Below are 11479 nucleotides of genomic sequence, written 5' to 3'. Positions count from 1 at the left end.
ATTTTTTTTTTGAGAATGAATGAATGAATGAAAAATTCTATGATCGAGATGTAAAGGAAATTTGCTCATTTTATTAATGGAAAAGGTGAACGAAACACATGAAACGTATAAAAATTCAAAATGGAAAACCTATGCTAGACATGAATGGGGGAATGGAGATGAATGATAAAGAAAGAAATCATGAAATCTTGCAGGTTCTGCTGTGCGTCTTGTGTTCATTACTTCTTGCCGCCTGGAAGGATATGAAGTTTGTTTACATCCACCAAGTCTTGAATGACGTCCTACAAATTCCAACATTGCTCCGTAGTGTGGCCCCTTCCTTGATGGTACTTGCAATGGGCATTGGGATTCCATTTGGCGCTCCTTTCTTCAGGTTTTGGCTCTGGCCCAATAGGTGTGATCACACTACTACAAAATTGGCCAAAGAGACCACAAGTTAGAGACCATTTAATTAAATAGGTAGTCTCTTAGTATCAAGAGACCAAATATCCTAAATATGTGGTATCTTTGATATTTCGAGAGACCACTTATTTGAAACAATAGGTCTCTTGTAGTTTTTCAAAATTTTAATTTAAAACGACAGAGACCATTTTTCTACATAAGTGGTCTCTTTTTTTAAAATACATACAATAAATTTTTTTTTTTTTAAAAAAAAACAAAGGAGAGACCGGTGAAAAGTCTAATATGGTCTATACTCTCTACATTATCAGTCAAGATGGTCAACACATTCCCAATTTAATTAATTTTCTTTTTTTTGGGTTGGAACCAATTAATTAATTTAATTTTCATTTTCCTTCAAAACAATTAAACCGCCAAAACAAATAATTTTGCAGCAGCACCGGCGCACCATCGACCTTCGACTTCGATTCTTCCGCCATTGTTTCCACCTTCGTTTTCCACCTTTTCCATTTTCATCTTCCTCCATTTTCATTTCCAAACCCATTATATGAAATTTATTACAATCTTTTGAAGTTTAGAACCCAATTTCAAACCTTTCGTCTATTGCACAAACCCTTACCGCGACTCTTGCAATCGCTCCACCACTAGGGTCGCACGACTAGCCGGAAAACACCGCCTACAGTCGCCTACTGCGCTACTAGCACCACATAGGGTCGCACGGGTAGCAATTTATTGGTTGTTTTGGGCATTGAATTTGCTATTTTAGTACTACTGCCCTAGCTATTCGCACAACTTTGCTAGCCTCCACAAGACCACAATCGACTACTGACGCATTCTACCTCCGGCCAACCACTGCCAACAAGACCAGACGGAAAACCCTAACCAGCCCTATTAGGGTCACCGCAACTAAGCTAGGTATCATATTTATTTTGTTTGTTTTATGTAGATATTATTTTGAATATGAATCGTGTAATCGTGTTTATTGATTGTTTGCTACGATGTTCTATTGTTATAGTAATCTGCCCATCTTGTTCATATATGAATCCTGTTTTTATTTATACAGTAATGAGTTATTGGATTTTGATTTTCCCGCGAAAGTTTGGATTTTTTAAAAGTTGAATAAAATATTTGCTATAATGTATGCCCATTTTTTTCTTTTTATTTGCTATTGTGTATGGCTTTGATTATCATCATTTATCTGAACTTTGTTGTGATTGGAATTTTTTTCTTTTTATTTTATACGGTCCGATGCCACGTCGTTAATAGCATACAATGCGATGATTATACATGCTATGATTAGACCAAGATTACACTTTAATTATTGTTTTGCATTTTGATAGAGATCTGTTGGTCTATTTTTAGTGATTAAACAGAGCCGTTTGTGCTATTAGATTTTTAATATTCGAAATTAGTAAGTTTAATTATGTTGCTAAGGGTGAAATTAAAATCAAAGTTGGAATTACCGTCTGATATTTGATGATTCTTGACTCTCTTTCTGAGGCTACATAGAGACTTTGTTTTTAACTTTGTCAATTGCATATCTTCCTCTGTTTTTAATTGTGATTTGGTCTTTGTGTTATGAATATTCTAAGAATAACTCATGAAAGTAACATGTGTTAATAGATTTTGAAGAGTTTGTGTTTTGTTCTTCGTGCTTAGAAATGGATCGAAGTTGGATAACAACAACAAAGCCAAGTGACCCTGAATATCAACAAGGTGTTAAGGAATTTATTAAATTTGCATTTGAAAATAGTGGAGGTCGCTCCAAGCTACGTTGTGCTTGTTTTATGCGTCATAATTTTTTGCATAAGAAACCAGATGAAATTCTCAATCATTTAAATAAATGGGCATTTGATAGAACATATACCCATTGGATTTGGCATGGGGAACGTAGAGACATGCATGCGGGTGATAGTAGTGAGACTAGGGATAATGTGCGTGTAGTTCATGATGTTGATGAGGGTGATCAGTTAGAGGACATGTTGCATGCGGTTGAGGATCAACTTGATGACAAAGAGCTTGTTAAGTGACTCTGAAAAGCCATTGTATGAAGGATGCACCAAGTACACGCGATTATCCGCTATTCTTAAGTTATATAACTTGAAGGCGGGTCATGGTTGGACTGACACTAGTTTTAATATGTTATTGGAGTTAGTGAAAGACATGCTTCCCAAAGATAATGTTCTTCCGGATAGTACATATGAGGCGAAAAAGTCACTAAGCCTAATAGGTTTACCTTATGAGAAAATCCATGCATGCCCTAATGATTGTGTATTGTATCGAAATCAATACGAATCATTAGAGAGTTGTCCAATTTGTGAAGCTTCACGGTACAAGAAAAGGGATGGAGCAGTACCAGCGAAGGTTTTATGGTATTTTCCTATAGTACCAAGGTTCAAGCGATGGTTTTCAAAAGCAGAAGATGCAAAGAAGTTGACAGGGCATTTCGATAGTCGATTTGACGATGGAATGCTTAGACATCCAGTTGACTCTCCGCAGTGGAGATTTATTGAAGGAAAATTCCCTGACTTTGCCCAAGAAAAGAGTAATTTACGCCTTGCATTGTCTACGGATGGGTTCAATCCATTCGGTTCCTTGAGTAGCACATATAGCACATGGCCAGTTATGCTAGTGACCTACAACTTACCTCCTTCATTGTGCATGAAGAGAAGGTATATGTTCTTGTCGTTGTTAATTCAAGGTCCAAAGCAACCGGGCAATGACATCGATGTGTATTTGACTCCACTTATTGATGATTTGATTATGCTTTGGGAAGAAGGTGTTGAAGTGTTTGATGCTTATCGCAATGAGAATTTTAATTTGAAAGCAATGCTATTTTGCACTATCCAAGATTTTCCGGCGTATGGCAACCTTTCGGGGTACACTGTGAAGGGGAAAACAGCTTGTCCCATCGGTATGGAAGATTGCAAGAGAACGTGGTTAAATGCATCTAAAAAACATGTTTATCCGGTTCATCGCCAGTTTTTGCCGCCTAATCATCCATATCGCAGGAGAAAGAATGTGTTCAATGGGAAGCAAGAGTTTAAAGGGCGATCAAAAGTCATCTTAGGTGAAGAGATATTCGATAAGGTGAAAAATATTGACATCACATTTGGCAAGAAACATAAATCGGCCCTTTCTACGCAGGGGTTCAAAAAGTGTTCGGTTCTTTGGCTGCTTCCTTATTGGAAATATCTTTGTGTGAGACATTCACTTGATGTTATGCATATTGAGAAGAATGTGTGTGATAGTTTGATTGGTACCTTATTGAATATCAATGGTAAGACTAAAGATGGAAAAAAAGCGAAGGATGACTTGAAGGATATGGGGATTAGAGGTGAACTCCATGCTGTTGATAATGATAAAGGTCGAACATACTTGCCTCCTGCTGCTTACACTTTGTCAAGAAAAGAGAAAATCAAATTTTGTGAAAGCTTGACAGGAGTGAAAGTGCCCGAGGGTTATTCTTCTAATATTCTCAACCTTATGAATATGGAAACCTTGAAACTTGTAGGCCTAAAGTCACATGATTGCCATGTTTTGATGCAACAATTATTACCTGTGGCGATTCGCTCAATTTTGCCTAAAGATGTTCGATTTGCAATTATCAGACTATGTGGATTTTTTCATGCAATTTATAGCAAAGTAATTGATCCTAAAGAGTTGACTACTTTGGAGAATGAAATTGTTTTAGTTTTGTGTCAATTAGAGATGTACTTCCCTCCATCATTTTTTGATGTTATGGTTTATTTACTAATCCACTTAGTTAGAGAGATAAGATATTGTGGTCCGGTTCACATGAGAAATCAGTGGTATTTTGAGAGGAAAATGAAAACCTATAAGGGATATGTGACGAATGCTTTTCATCCGGAAGGTTGTATAGCTGAACGATTGTTTTATGAAGAAGTTCTTGCTCATACCGGTGACTTTTTTTTGAAATCAAAGCGGATAGGGCTTCCTGTATCTCGTCATAGTGGAAGAATGGATGGTGAGGGGACCATAGGTCGAAAACAGCGTGACTTGTCTTATGATGATTGACATAAGGCGCATTCATACATTCTTCATAATGAGGATGAAGTTATGCCATATGTGGAGCAACACATGAGTTACTTGAGGAAGTGCAACAGAAAGGCAAATGAGAAATCATTAGCTGCCGAACATAGAAAATCACTCATTACTTGGTTCAAAGATCAAGTAATGACAGAGCTAATGGATTCTTCTACTTTAATTTCTGATCGATTGAAGAGTTTGGCATTCGGGCCTAATTTCAATGCCACTTACTATTCTGGATATGTCATAAATGGTTGCACATTTTACACAAGGTTCCAAGATCAACAAAGTACTATGCAGAATAGTGGTGTTACTTTAGAGGCCGAAGCCTTGAATTTTGCCAGTGCTAAAGACAAAAATCCTGTGAGTGGTTTGATGAGGTACTATGGGGTTATTGAAGAGATTTGTGAGTTACATTACTCTACTTTTTCAGTACCTGTTTTTCAATGCCAATGGGTTGATAATAACAATGGGGTCGAACATAGTGATTTTGGGCTTACATTGGTTGATCTCAACAAATTTGGTCATAAAGAAGATCCTTTCATCTTAGCAAGTCAAGCAAAACAAGTGTTTTATATGACTGACCCGGCAAACAAGAAAATGTCATCAGTTATAACCCCGAATCCTCGACATATTGATGATGATTATGGCGATGATAGTGTGTTAGACAATGCTTATGTTACGCGAAAGGTACAAGGACATATTGAGGTTGATGTAGCCAATGATGTTTCAATATATGTAAGGGATGACCACAATGAAGGCATGTGGGCTGAAAAAGAAAAAAAGGGAACCAAGCGAAAGCGCGCTAAAAAATCTTAATAGGTGTGTGAAAGTTAATTTCCTTAATTCGTTGTGGTTGTTACTTTATTTTTTCAACGTGAATTATAAATGTGTGCTTTTATCATTTTAATAATTTCATTGCTTATCTAAATTTTGACATATTAGTCATTATAGCATATTTTGTTTACTTTTTGGAATTGAGTTTTTTTGTTATGAAATTAACTACTCATGTCACTCTAAATTTTGACCTTTTGTGTAGTAGCAGGATGGCTCGAAAGAAATCGCAAGTGCACGCAACGGACAATTCTGAATGCGAGGAAGAAAGAGGTCGTACTATGCTCAGAATGGTTGGGAGAGCTATTCAGGTTGGCACAAAAATCTCTTTACAGTGGCATACAACTCGGAGAATCCTTATCGGTGTTCATATAGGTCATTTCTCCACCTACATTGGTGTAGTTGTCCGTGAAAAAGTGAGCATCACCTACAGAAAGTGGTCAGACCTGCCAAAAGCACTTCTTAATGATTTGTATGACAATATTTCGGTATGTATAATGTTTTTATGTTTTAAAGGAAGAGAAACTAAATTATGTATTGATACTTTTAAATGTGACGAATATCTAAATTTCTTTTGGATATAGAGGGGGTTTCATATCCTTGAGGATCGCAAAGGTTGGATTATGAAACAAGCTTGCGTTCGATGGAGAGCTTTCAAGACTAGATTAAGGCTCAAATGGTTGTACCAGAAAGATGGAACAATCAATGATTCTCCACCATTGAAATATCCTTTTATATCTAAAGATGATTGGGAAAAATTCATTCAGGCTTGTAATTCTAGGGACTTCAAGGTGCAAGTTCATTACGTTGGCATTTATTTTATCTTTATTTTTTTGTGTACATTTAAAATTTGTGTGGATTAACTCTGATATTAAATATAATTATTGCAGAAATTGAGGAAATCGTGAAAGTTCAAAGAAGAGGACCTCAAAATATCGAGGTAGGAGACTTGGCTATCAATATTTTGAAGAAACAATTGTAAGTATATGCTAAACATTTTATAACTACTATGTGGTATTAGTGGTGTTCTTATTGCTGTAACCTTCTGTTTTTTTACTTCAAATAAACTTAATACTAGCTGTTCTAACTAAATAATAATCGTGGTGTTCTGTTTTTACCTTTGCCTCGCTGCTTAGCTTAATAGTGCTCATTCCTCACCATGCTCTTTCATGATAATTTAATAAAAGAATATATAGAGAACTCAATTGATAATTTTAGAAATTTTGAAATATTTTGTGTTTCAGCTATATTTTCTATTTTATTTGCAATGGTAGGAAAAAGAACTGGAGAAGCAAGGAGTACATGTTTCATACGTGCCTCGGCATTTGACTTGGATTAAAAGTCCTCATACAAAGCAGCACTGAAGTTCTTGGCAATCATAACACATCGTTGCCCCCTGGTCATCGTCGAGTCACCATTACAGAAGATATTGTGCCAACTGCTCCTCTGCCATGCCCAAACGATGAATTGCTTTTTGTATGTCATGCTAAGAGATCTTATACAGCTTGGCCTAATAATTTGATTTTACCCAAAAAGGTAGTATTCTTCCTTGTTTTTAAGCTTCTGTCCGCTACTGTCTTTAAGCTTCTTCATATTTTTTTCTTTAAGCTACAGACTGCTGTTGCAGCGGCAGCAGCTTGGTTTTTCAGTTCCTATGCCCTCTTAGTTTTTGGTATGTTGTTCCTTGCATTTTTTATGATAGTCTTGTTTTATTTTTCATGTGAAAACATATTTTAAAGGCGAACAACCAATCAGATAAAGAAGTTGATGTGACCACGCCATCCCCACAATCTACATCCTCCCACGCATCAACAACTTGTAAGTATGTTATTACCGACAAGGATCGTGAGAAGGTGACATCTACTTTGATGCGTGTTATGAGAAAAAAAAAAGCTATGGGAATGCAAAAGACCGGCGATACCATCTCTATCACTATTCCAGAGATCATGTTTCTTAATGAAAATGGGTTAAATGTTTCACTTGATTACGAAGACTTGCTTGATTGGTGTTTCCAAAGGGAGGTTGGAGAACCGCAAATGAATATATTCATGAAGTAAGTTCACCTCCAATTTAGTTTCTAATTACAATGTGGAAAATTTTTGGTCCATTCTCTTATATACTTACAACTTTTGATGGGATAAGGATCTTTAAAGAACATTGTCACAAAGAAGGTATCTCGGGAATGTATGGGTTTTGTGACTCTAATGTTCTATCGCCTTTGACACCAACGACAAACCAGCAAGTTCGATCTAACTATCTAGCTCGTGTTTTTGGGTGCAATGAGGGGAAGAACTATAATCAGCTATTCTTTGCTCCTTTTAATGACAAGTAAGTATAGTTCCTTTGTTATGTAATTATGTTACTTTGATTGTTATTCTTGTTCATTATTTATGCTTTAATATATGTAATTTCAATTTTCTTAACCTGATTGCTTCTATATTGATATGCTATGCTATTTTTACTAATAAATTCCTCTTAAAGTAAACAAAGTCAGGGAAACATTGCTATGTTAAACAGTTTCTGCCCCCTTTTACATTTTGTTGTTTTTCTTATCCATTCTTCCTTCTAAAAGTGCCTTGCTGCTGGTTTAGTATGCATTGGACGTTAGCTGTTATTAGTCCGTGGAATGGATTGGTGTATTGGATAGATCCACTTGGAGCAGAAAATAAAACCAACTCATTCGCTGAAAAGATCATCACTGTGTATGTATAATTGCAATAACTTTGACATTAACTTCTTATTTTGTTCTTACAGTGTATTTGGAAACTATTACAATTTTCCTATATTCATGTAATTGTGTAGAGGAATCAAACAATTCAGTTCCTATCTTCATGTAATTGTGTAGAGGAATCAAACAATTCAGCTCGGTCCATCGGAAGGACATCAAGAAAATAAAAAAGAATGCATATATTAGGTGGGAGCAACCACAAGTAAGTTATCTAAAGTTTTATAGCAGTTAATATTATGCAGTTTAATCCTAAAATCTAATATCTTGTTAATGATTAATTGTTTGCATTATCATAGTGTCCTCGTCAACCAGCATACACCAAGTATTGTGGATACTTTGTTTGTCGATATATGCTAGATATTGTGCAGAAAAGAGTGTTATGGGTTTCCAAGCTGGTATATTACAAATATATGTCATTTAAATTGATATAAACTGTCCTCAGCTCTAACTAACTGTCTGTCTGTCTGAACTGTGAAACCAACTGTCTGAACTGTGAAACCAACTGTCTGGTGAAACCAAATCTGAACTATGAAACCAACTATGAATGTAACTCCGAACTGTGCAACCAACTGTCTGAATTGTGAATGTAACTCTATCTGTCTGTTGCTCTAACCAACTGTCTGAACTGTGTTCAAGTGTAATTCTGCAGTTTGCATGCAGCTTAATCATATTAACCACCAAAAATAATCAAATCAGCTTATGCAATCAGAATAGCTATAAGGTTCTGATTAAGGTTTTGTATATTCTGATTTGTATATTCTAATAACTATAACATCATCAGCTTATGCAATCTATAATAGCTATAAGGTTTTGTATATTCTGATTTGTAGTTCTGATTGTAGTTCTAATTGTCAGGTCTACTTTTCATTTTTGAATCAGTATTTGAAATTAAGTTAGGAATGAAATTTGAAATTGGAGTTCTGATCCCCCCTTTGAAATTTCATTATAGTTGTGATTTTAAGTTCTGAAATTCATTTCTTTTCAGTGCTTTGTTATGTCTGAAATACACCAAGTCTTGAAATTAAGTGAGCTAAGGGTGTGGATTGAGGATGTTCGTCAAAATGCTCTTTTGCTTTTTTATGTCTGATTTTCAGCTTTTGGTTAAATATCTATCTGATTTCCGTCAAAAATAAGTAAATAAATAATACTCTTATTTGATGGCATATGTTGTATGTTGCTTCTGTTTGTATCTCACCTGTCCTGAGCCTATTATGATAATCTATAATGTTGAACTTGCTGCTGTGGCAGCTCTAAATGCTGATGAAGAATCTAAGGAGGAGTGATCGGTTGGGTTATGTTCGTAGTAGTATAGCTTCTGTTGTCATAAAGTTTGTTTTAATTGCTTTTTGAAGGGGCACTGTGTTTGTTAATATTAGGGCCATTAGTTTTCAGCTTAGTGAATGGTTCTATGTTAATAGCTATTTGCCTTCCTCTAATTTTGATTTATGGAATGAGGTGGGCTGCTTTAGTTGTAAAAATCTAATTAATTAATATATGTCGTCTAGTTTGTGTAAAAAAAAATGTTGTATGTTGCAGGTCTTTCCCCCAATTTGTACATATTCTTCGGAAGATATTGATGAAATGCGAGATTTGTGGATTAAATATGTTCTTGATCATGAGCCAGATGACGAAGATTCATGATGGATGAGCTTGATAGATGATGAATCAGCAAAGCTTGAATACGAGATAAGCTTAGTGTTAATCATTATACTTGTGAATCTACCTCTACTTTTGACTCTTTTTTGGAGGAAAAGCTCTACACTTGAGTTTTGTTTTTGAATATTAGAATTAATGTAAATTTTGGGTTTTATTTCTATTGTAGAGAATTAGTTTTTGTATTAAATATTTTTATTTATATATATATATATTATTTGGAAAATTTATGTTTCTATATATATGTACTGTATTAGTGGCAGGTTCAACAATGTAACATATTGGCGTCAAAATTTATTGGATGAATATGAATTGTAAAAGGAATATGGCAATTTATTTATTTTTTTTTTTAAAAAAAAACGACCTCAGAGAGACCACCTATTTAAAATTGATGGTCTCATTATTCAAAAAACAAAGACCACTCATTTAAAATAGGTGGTCTTAGTATTTAAATCCAGAGATCGCCTATTTAAAACATGTGGTCTCTTATCCTTCTATATTATTTATTATTAAACTAAAAAAAGAGACCATTTATTTTAGCAAGGTGGTCTCAGGTATTGTAAAGTTAGACCACCTTTTATGAAATGGTCTCTTAGGCCAAAGACACCTGCGAGCTAGAGACCACACCTAAGGTAGTCTCTTAGGCTATTTTGGTATGGTTTCTTTGGCCAATTTTGTAGTAGTGTCAAGCCTTGGCTGTAAAGGCGATCAAAGGCCGCATCATAAGTCATTCCTAAAGGAGTGTAAGTTCTTTTCTTCTTGGGTAATGGAGTATCAAGAGCTAACACTTCATTGAGCTCAACTTGGCTTATATTGTTGGTAGTATTTTCGTGCTTAGAAGACGAAGAAGAAAGATGGTCGTTCTTCTTGTTTTTCCAAGTGTTATTATTGTTACTATCATCCTCGATATTGATGCCGATGTCGTATACAGCTTCGAAAGTGTTCAGTGGAAGAAATTTGAGATGTTCCCTATATTTATGAGTCAGATTTTGAATAAAGAGGCGAACCATCTCTCTTTCCTTGGGAGGATCTACTAAGAGTGAAGTTGTTTCCCTCCACCTGTTCAGGTAAGCGGTGAAGCCATCATTCTCTTTCTGTTTGAGAATGGACAGTTCACATTCAGAAGTTTTAGTTTTAATGTTATACTTATAACGATTCATGAAACTGTCGGTGACATCTTGCCAAGTCGCAGTATGCTTGGCATCTAGGGAATAAAACCATTATTGGCAAGCGTGTTCTAAGGAGAGAGGGAACACCGTAAGGAAGAGTGTAACGTCCAATCCCTTAAGAGCCATGGTTGCGGATAATGCCTTCAAATGGAATATTGGATTGTCAGTAGGCTTGAACTTTGGAATATCAGCAGTGAAGAACTTTTCAGGGAGTTTGTCCTTCACATCCAAAGGAGTGGGAGGCCATTCCACATAAGTGAATTCCTCAGAAATCTTACTCATTTTTTCCTTTAATTTGTCAAGGGTGGAAACAGTGACCTTGTTTTGTTCCATGGTAGTGACCCTAGTGGTAAGGGTTTGCATCATGGAAGACCTCGATGGATTTGTTGATGTTCTCAATATCTTCTTTAGTGGCCATTGAAAGGTGATAAGTAATGTGGAGATGGCAAAGTTCTCTTTGAACGCCTATTAGATCTAAGAGATTGTTGCGGTAATGACTCGAACCGTATTAATCTATCCCTGTTCCTTGACCAAGTACTGTGAAATAAAATAATTCACTTAATTTTTTGACTCATTGCTCAAGATAGGAAAGGAAAAAAATAGACATTTGAAAACAGGTGAGAAAACTCTACTCATTTTTTATTAC

At 35.5% G+C, this 11479-nt stretch overlaps 2 protein-coding genes and 1 long non-coding RNA gene across 4 annotated transcripts; all 3 read left to right on the top strand.

The window, feature by feature from the left end:
- Nucleotides 1-702: 702 nt before the first annotated feature.
- Nucleotides 703-6331, top strand: LOC110721163. 2 transcript variants are annotated; one of them, XM_021900294.1, is made up of 4 exons: nt 704-1314; nt 5489-5771; nt 5868-6074; nt 6174-6224. In XM_021900294.1, exons 2-4 carry the CDS (start codon nt 5496-5498, stop codon nt 6189-6191), a joined length of 501 nt encoding a protein of 166 aa, XP_021755986.1. In that variant the 5' UTR covers nt 704-1314; nt 5489-5495; the 3' UTR covers nt 6192-6224. The 2 variants fall into 2 exon arrangements, with proteins under 2 accessions (XP_021755985.1, XP_021755986.1); XM_021900293.1 differs by having other exon boundaries at nt 703-1314; nt 5868-6331.
- On the top strand, nt 2539-4437 carry LOC110721140. Its single transcript, XM_021900272.1, has one exon. It carries the CDS (start codon nt 2539-2541, stop codon nt 4435-4437), a length of 1899 nt encoding a protein of 632 aa, XP_021755964.1.
- Nucleotides 6332-7421: 1090 nt separating the features above from the next.
- On the top strand, nt 7422-9825 carry LOC110721164. The gene is made up of 4 exons (XR_002511399.1): nt 7422-7611; nt 7875-8213; nt 8308-8406; nt 9548-9825. It is a non-coding gene; the product is annotated as an uncharacterized LOC110721164 (long non-coding RNA).
- The last annotated feature ends 1654 nt before the right edge of the window (nt 9826-11479 follow it).

Source organism: Chenopodium quinoa, unplaced genomic scaffold, assembly GCF_001683475.1.
Source record: "Chenopodium quinoa cultivar QQ74 unplaced genomic scaffold, ASM168347v1, whole genome shotgun sequence".
NCBI lineage: Eukaryota > Viridiplantae > Streptophyta > Magnoliopsida > Caryophyllales > Amaranthaceae > Chenopodium > Chenopodium quinoa.
This window is presented reverse-complemented; position numbering and strand designations above follow the sequence as displayed.

Coding starts and splice junctions, on each gene's coding strand:
- LOC110721140 (XM_021900272.1), top strand. CDS start 2,539: ATGTTATTGGAGTTAGTGAAAGACATGCTTCCCAAAGATAATGTTCTT.
- LOC110721163 (XM_021900293.1), top strand. CDS start 5,496: ATGGCTCGAAAGAAATCGCAAGTGCACGCAACGGACAATTCTGAATGC. Junction 5,772..5,867: donor ATTTGTATGACAATATTTCG/GTATGTATAATG, acceptor TTTTGGATATAG/AGGGGGTTTCATATCCTTGA.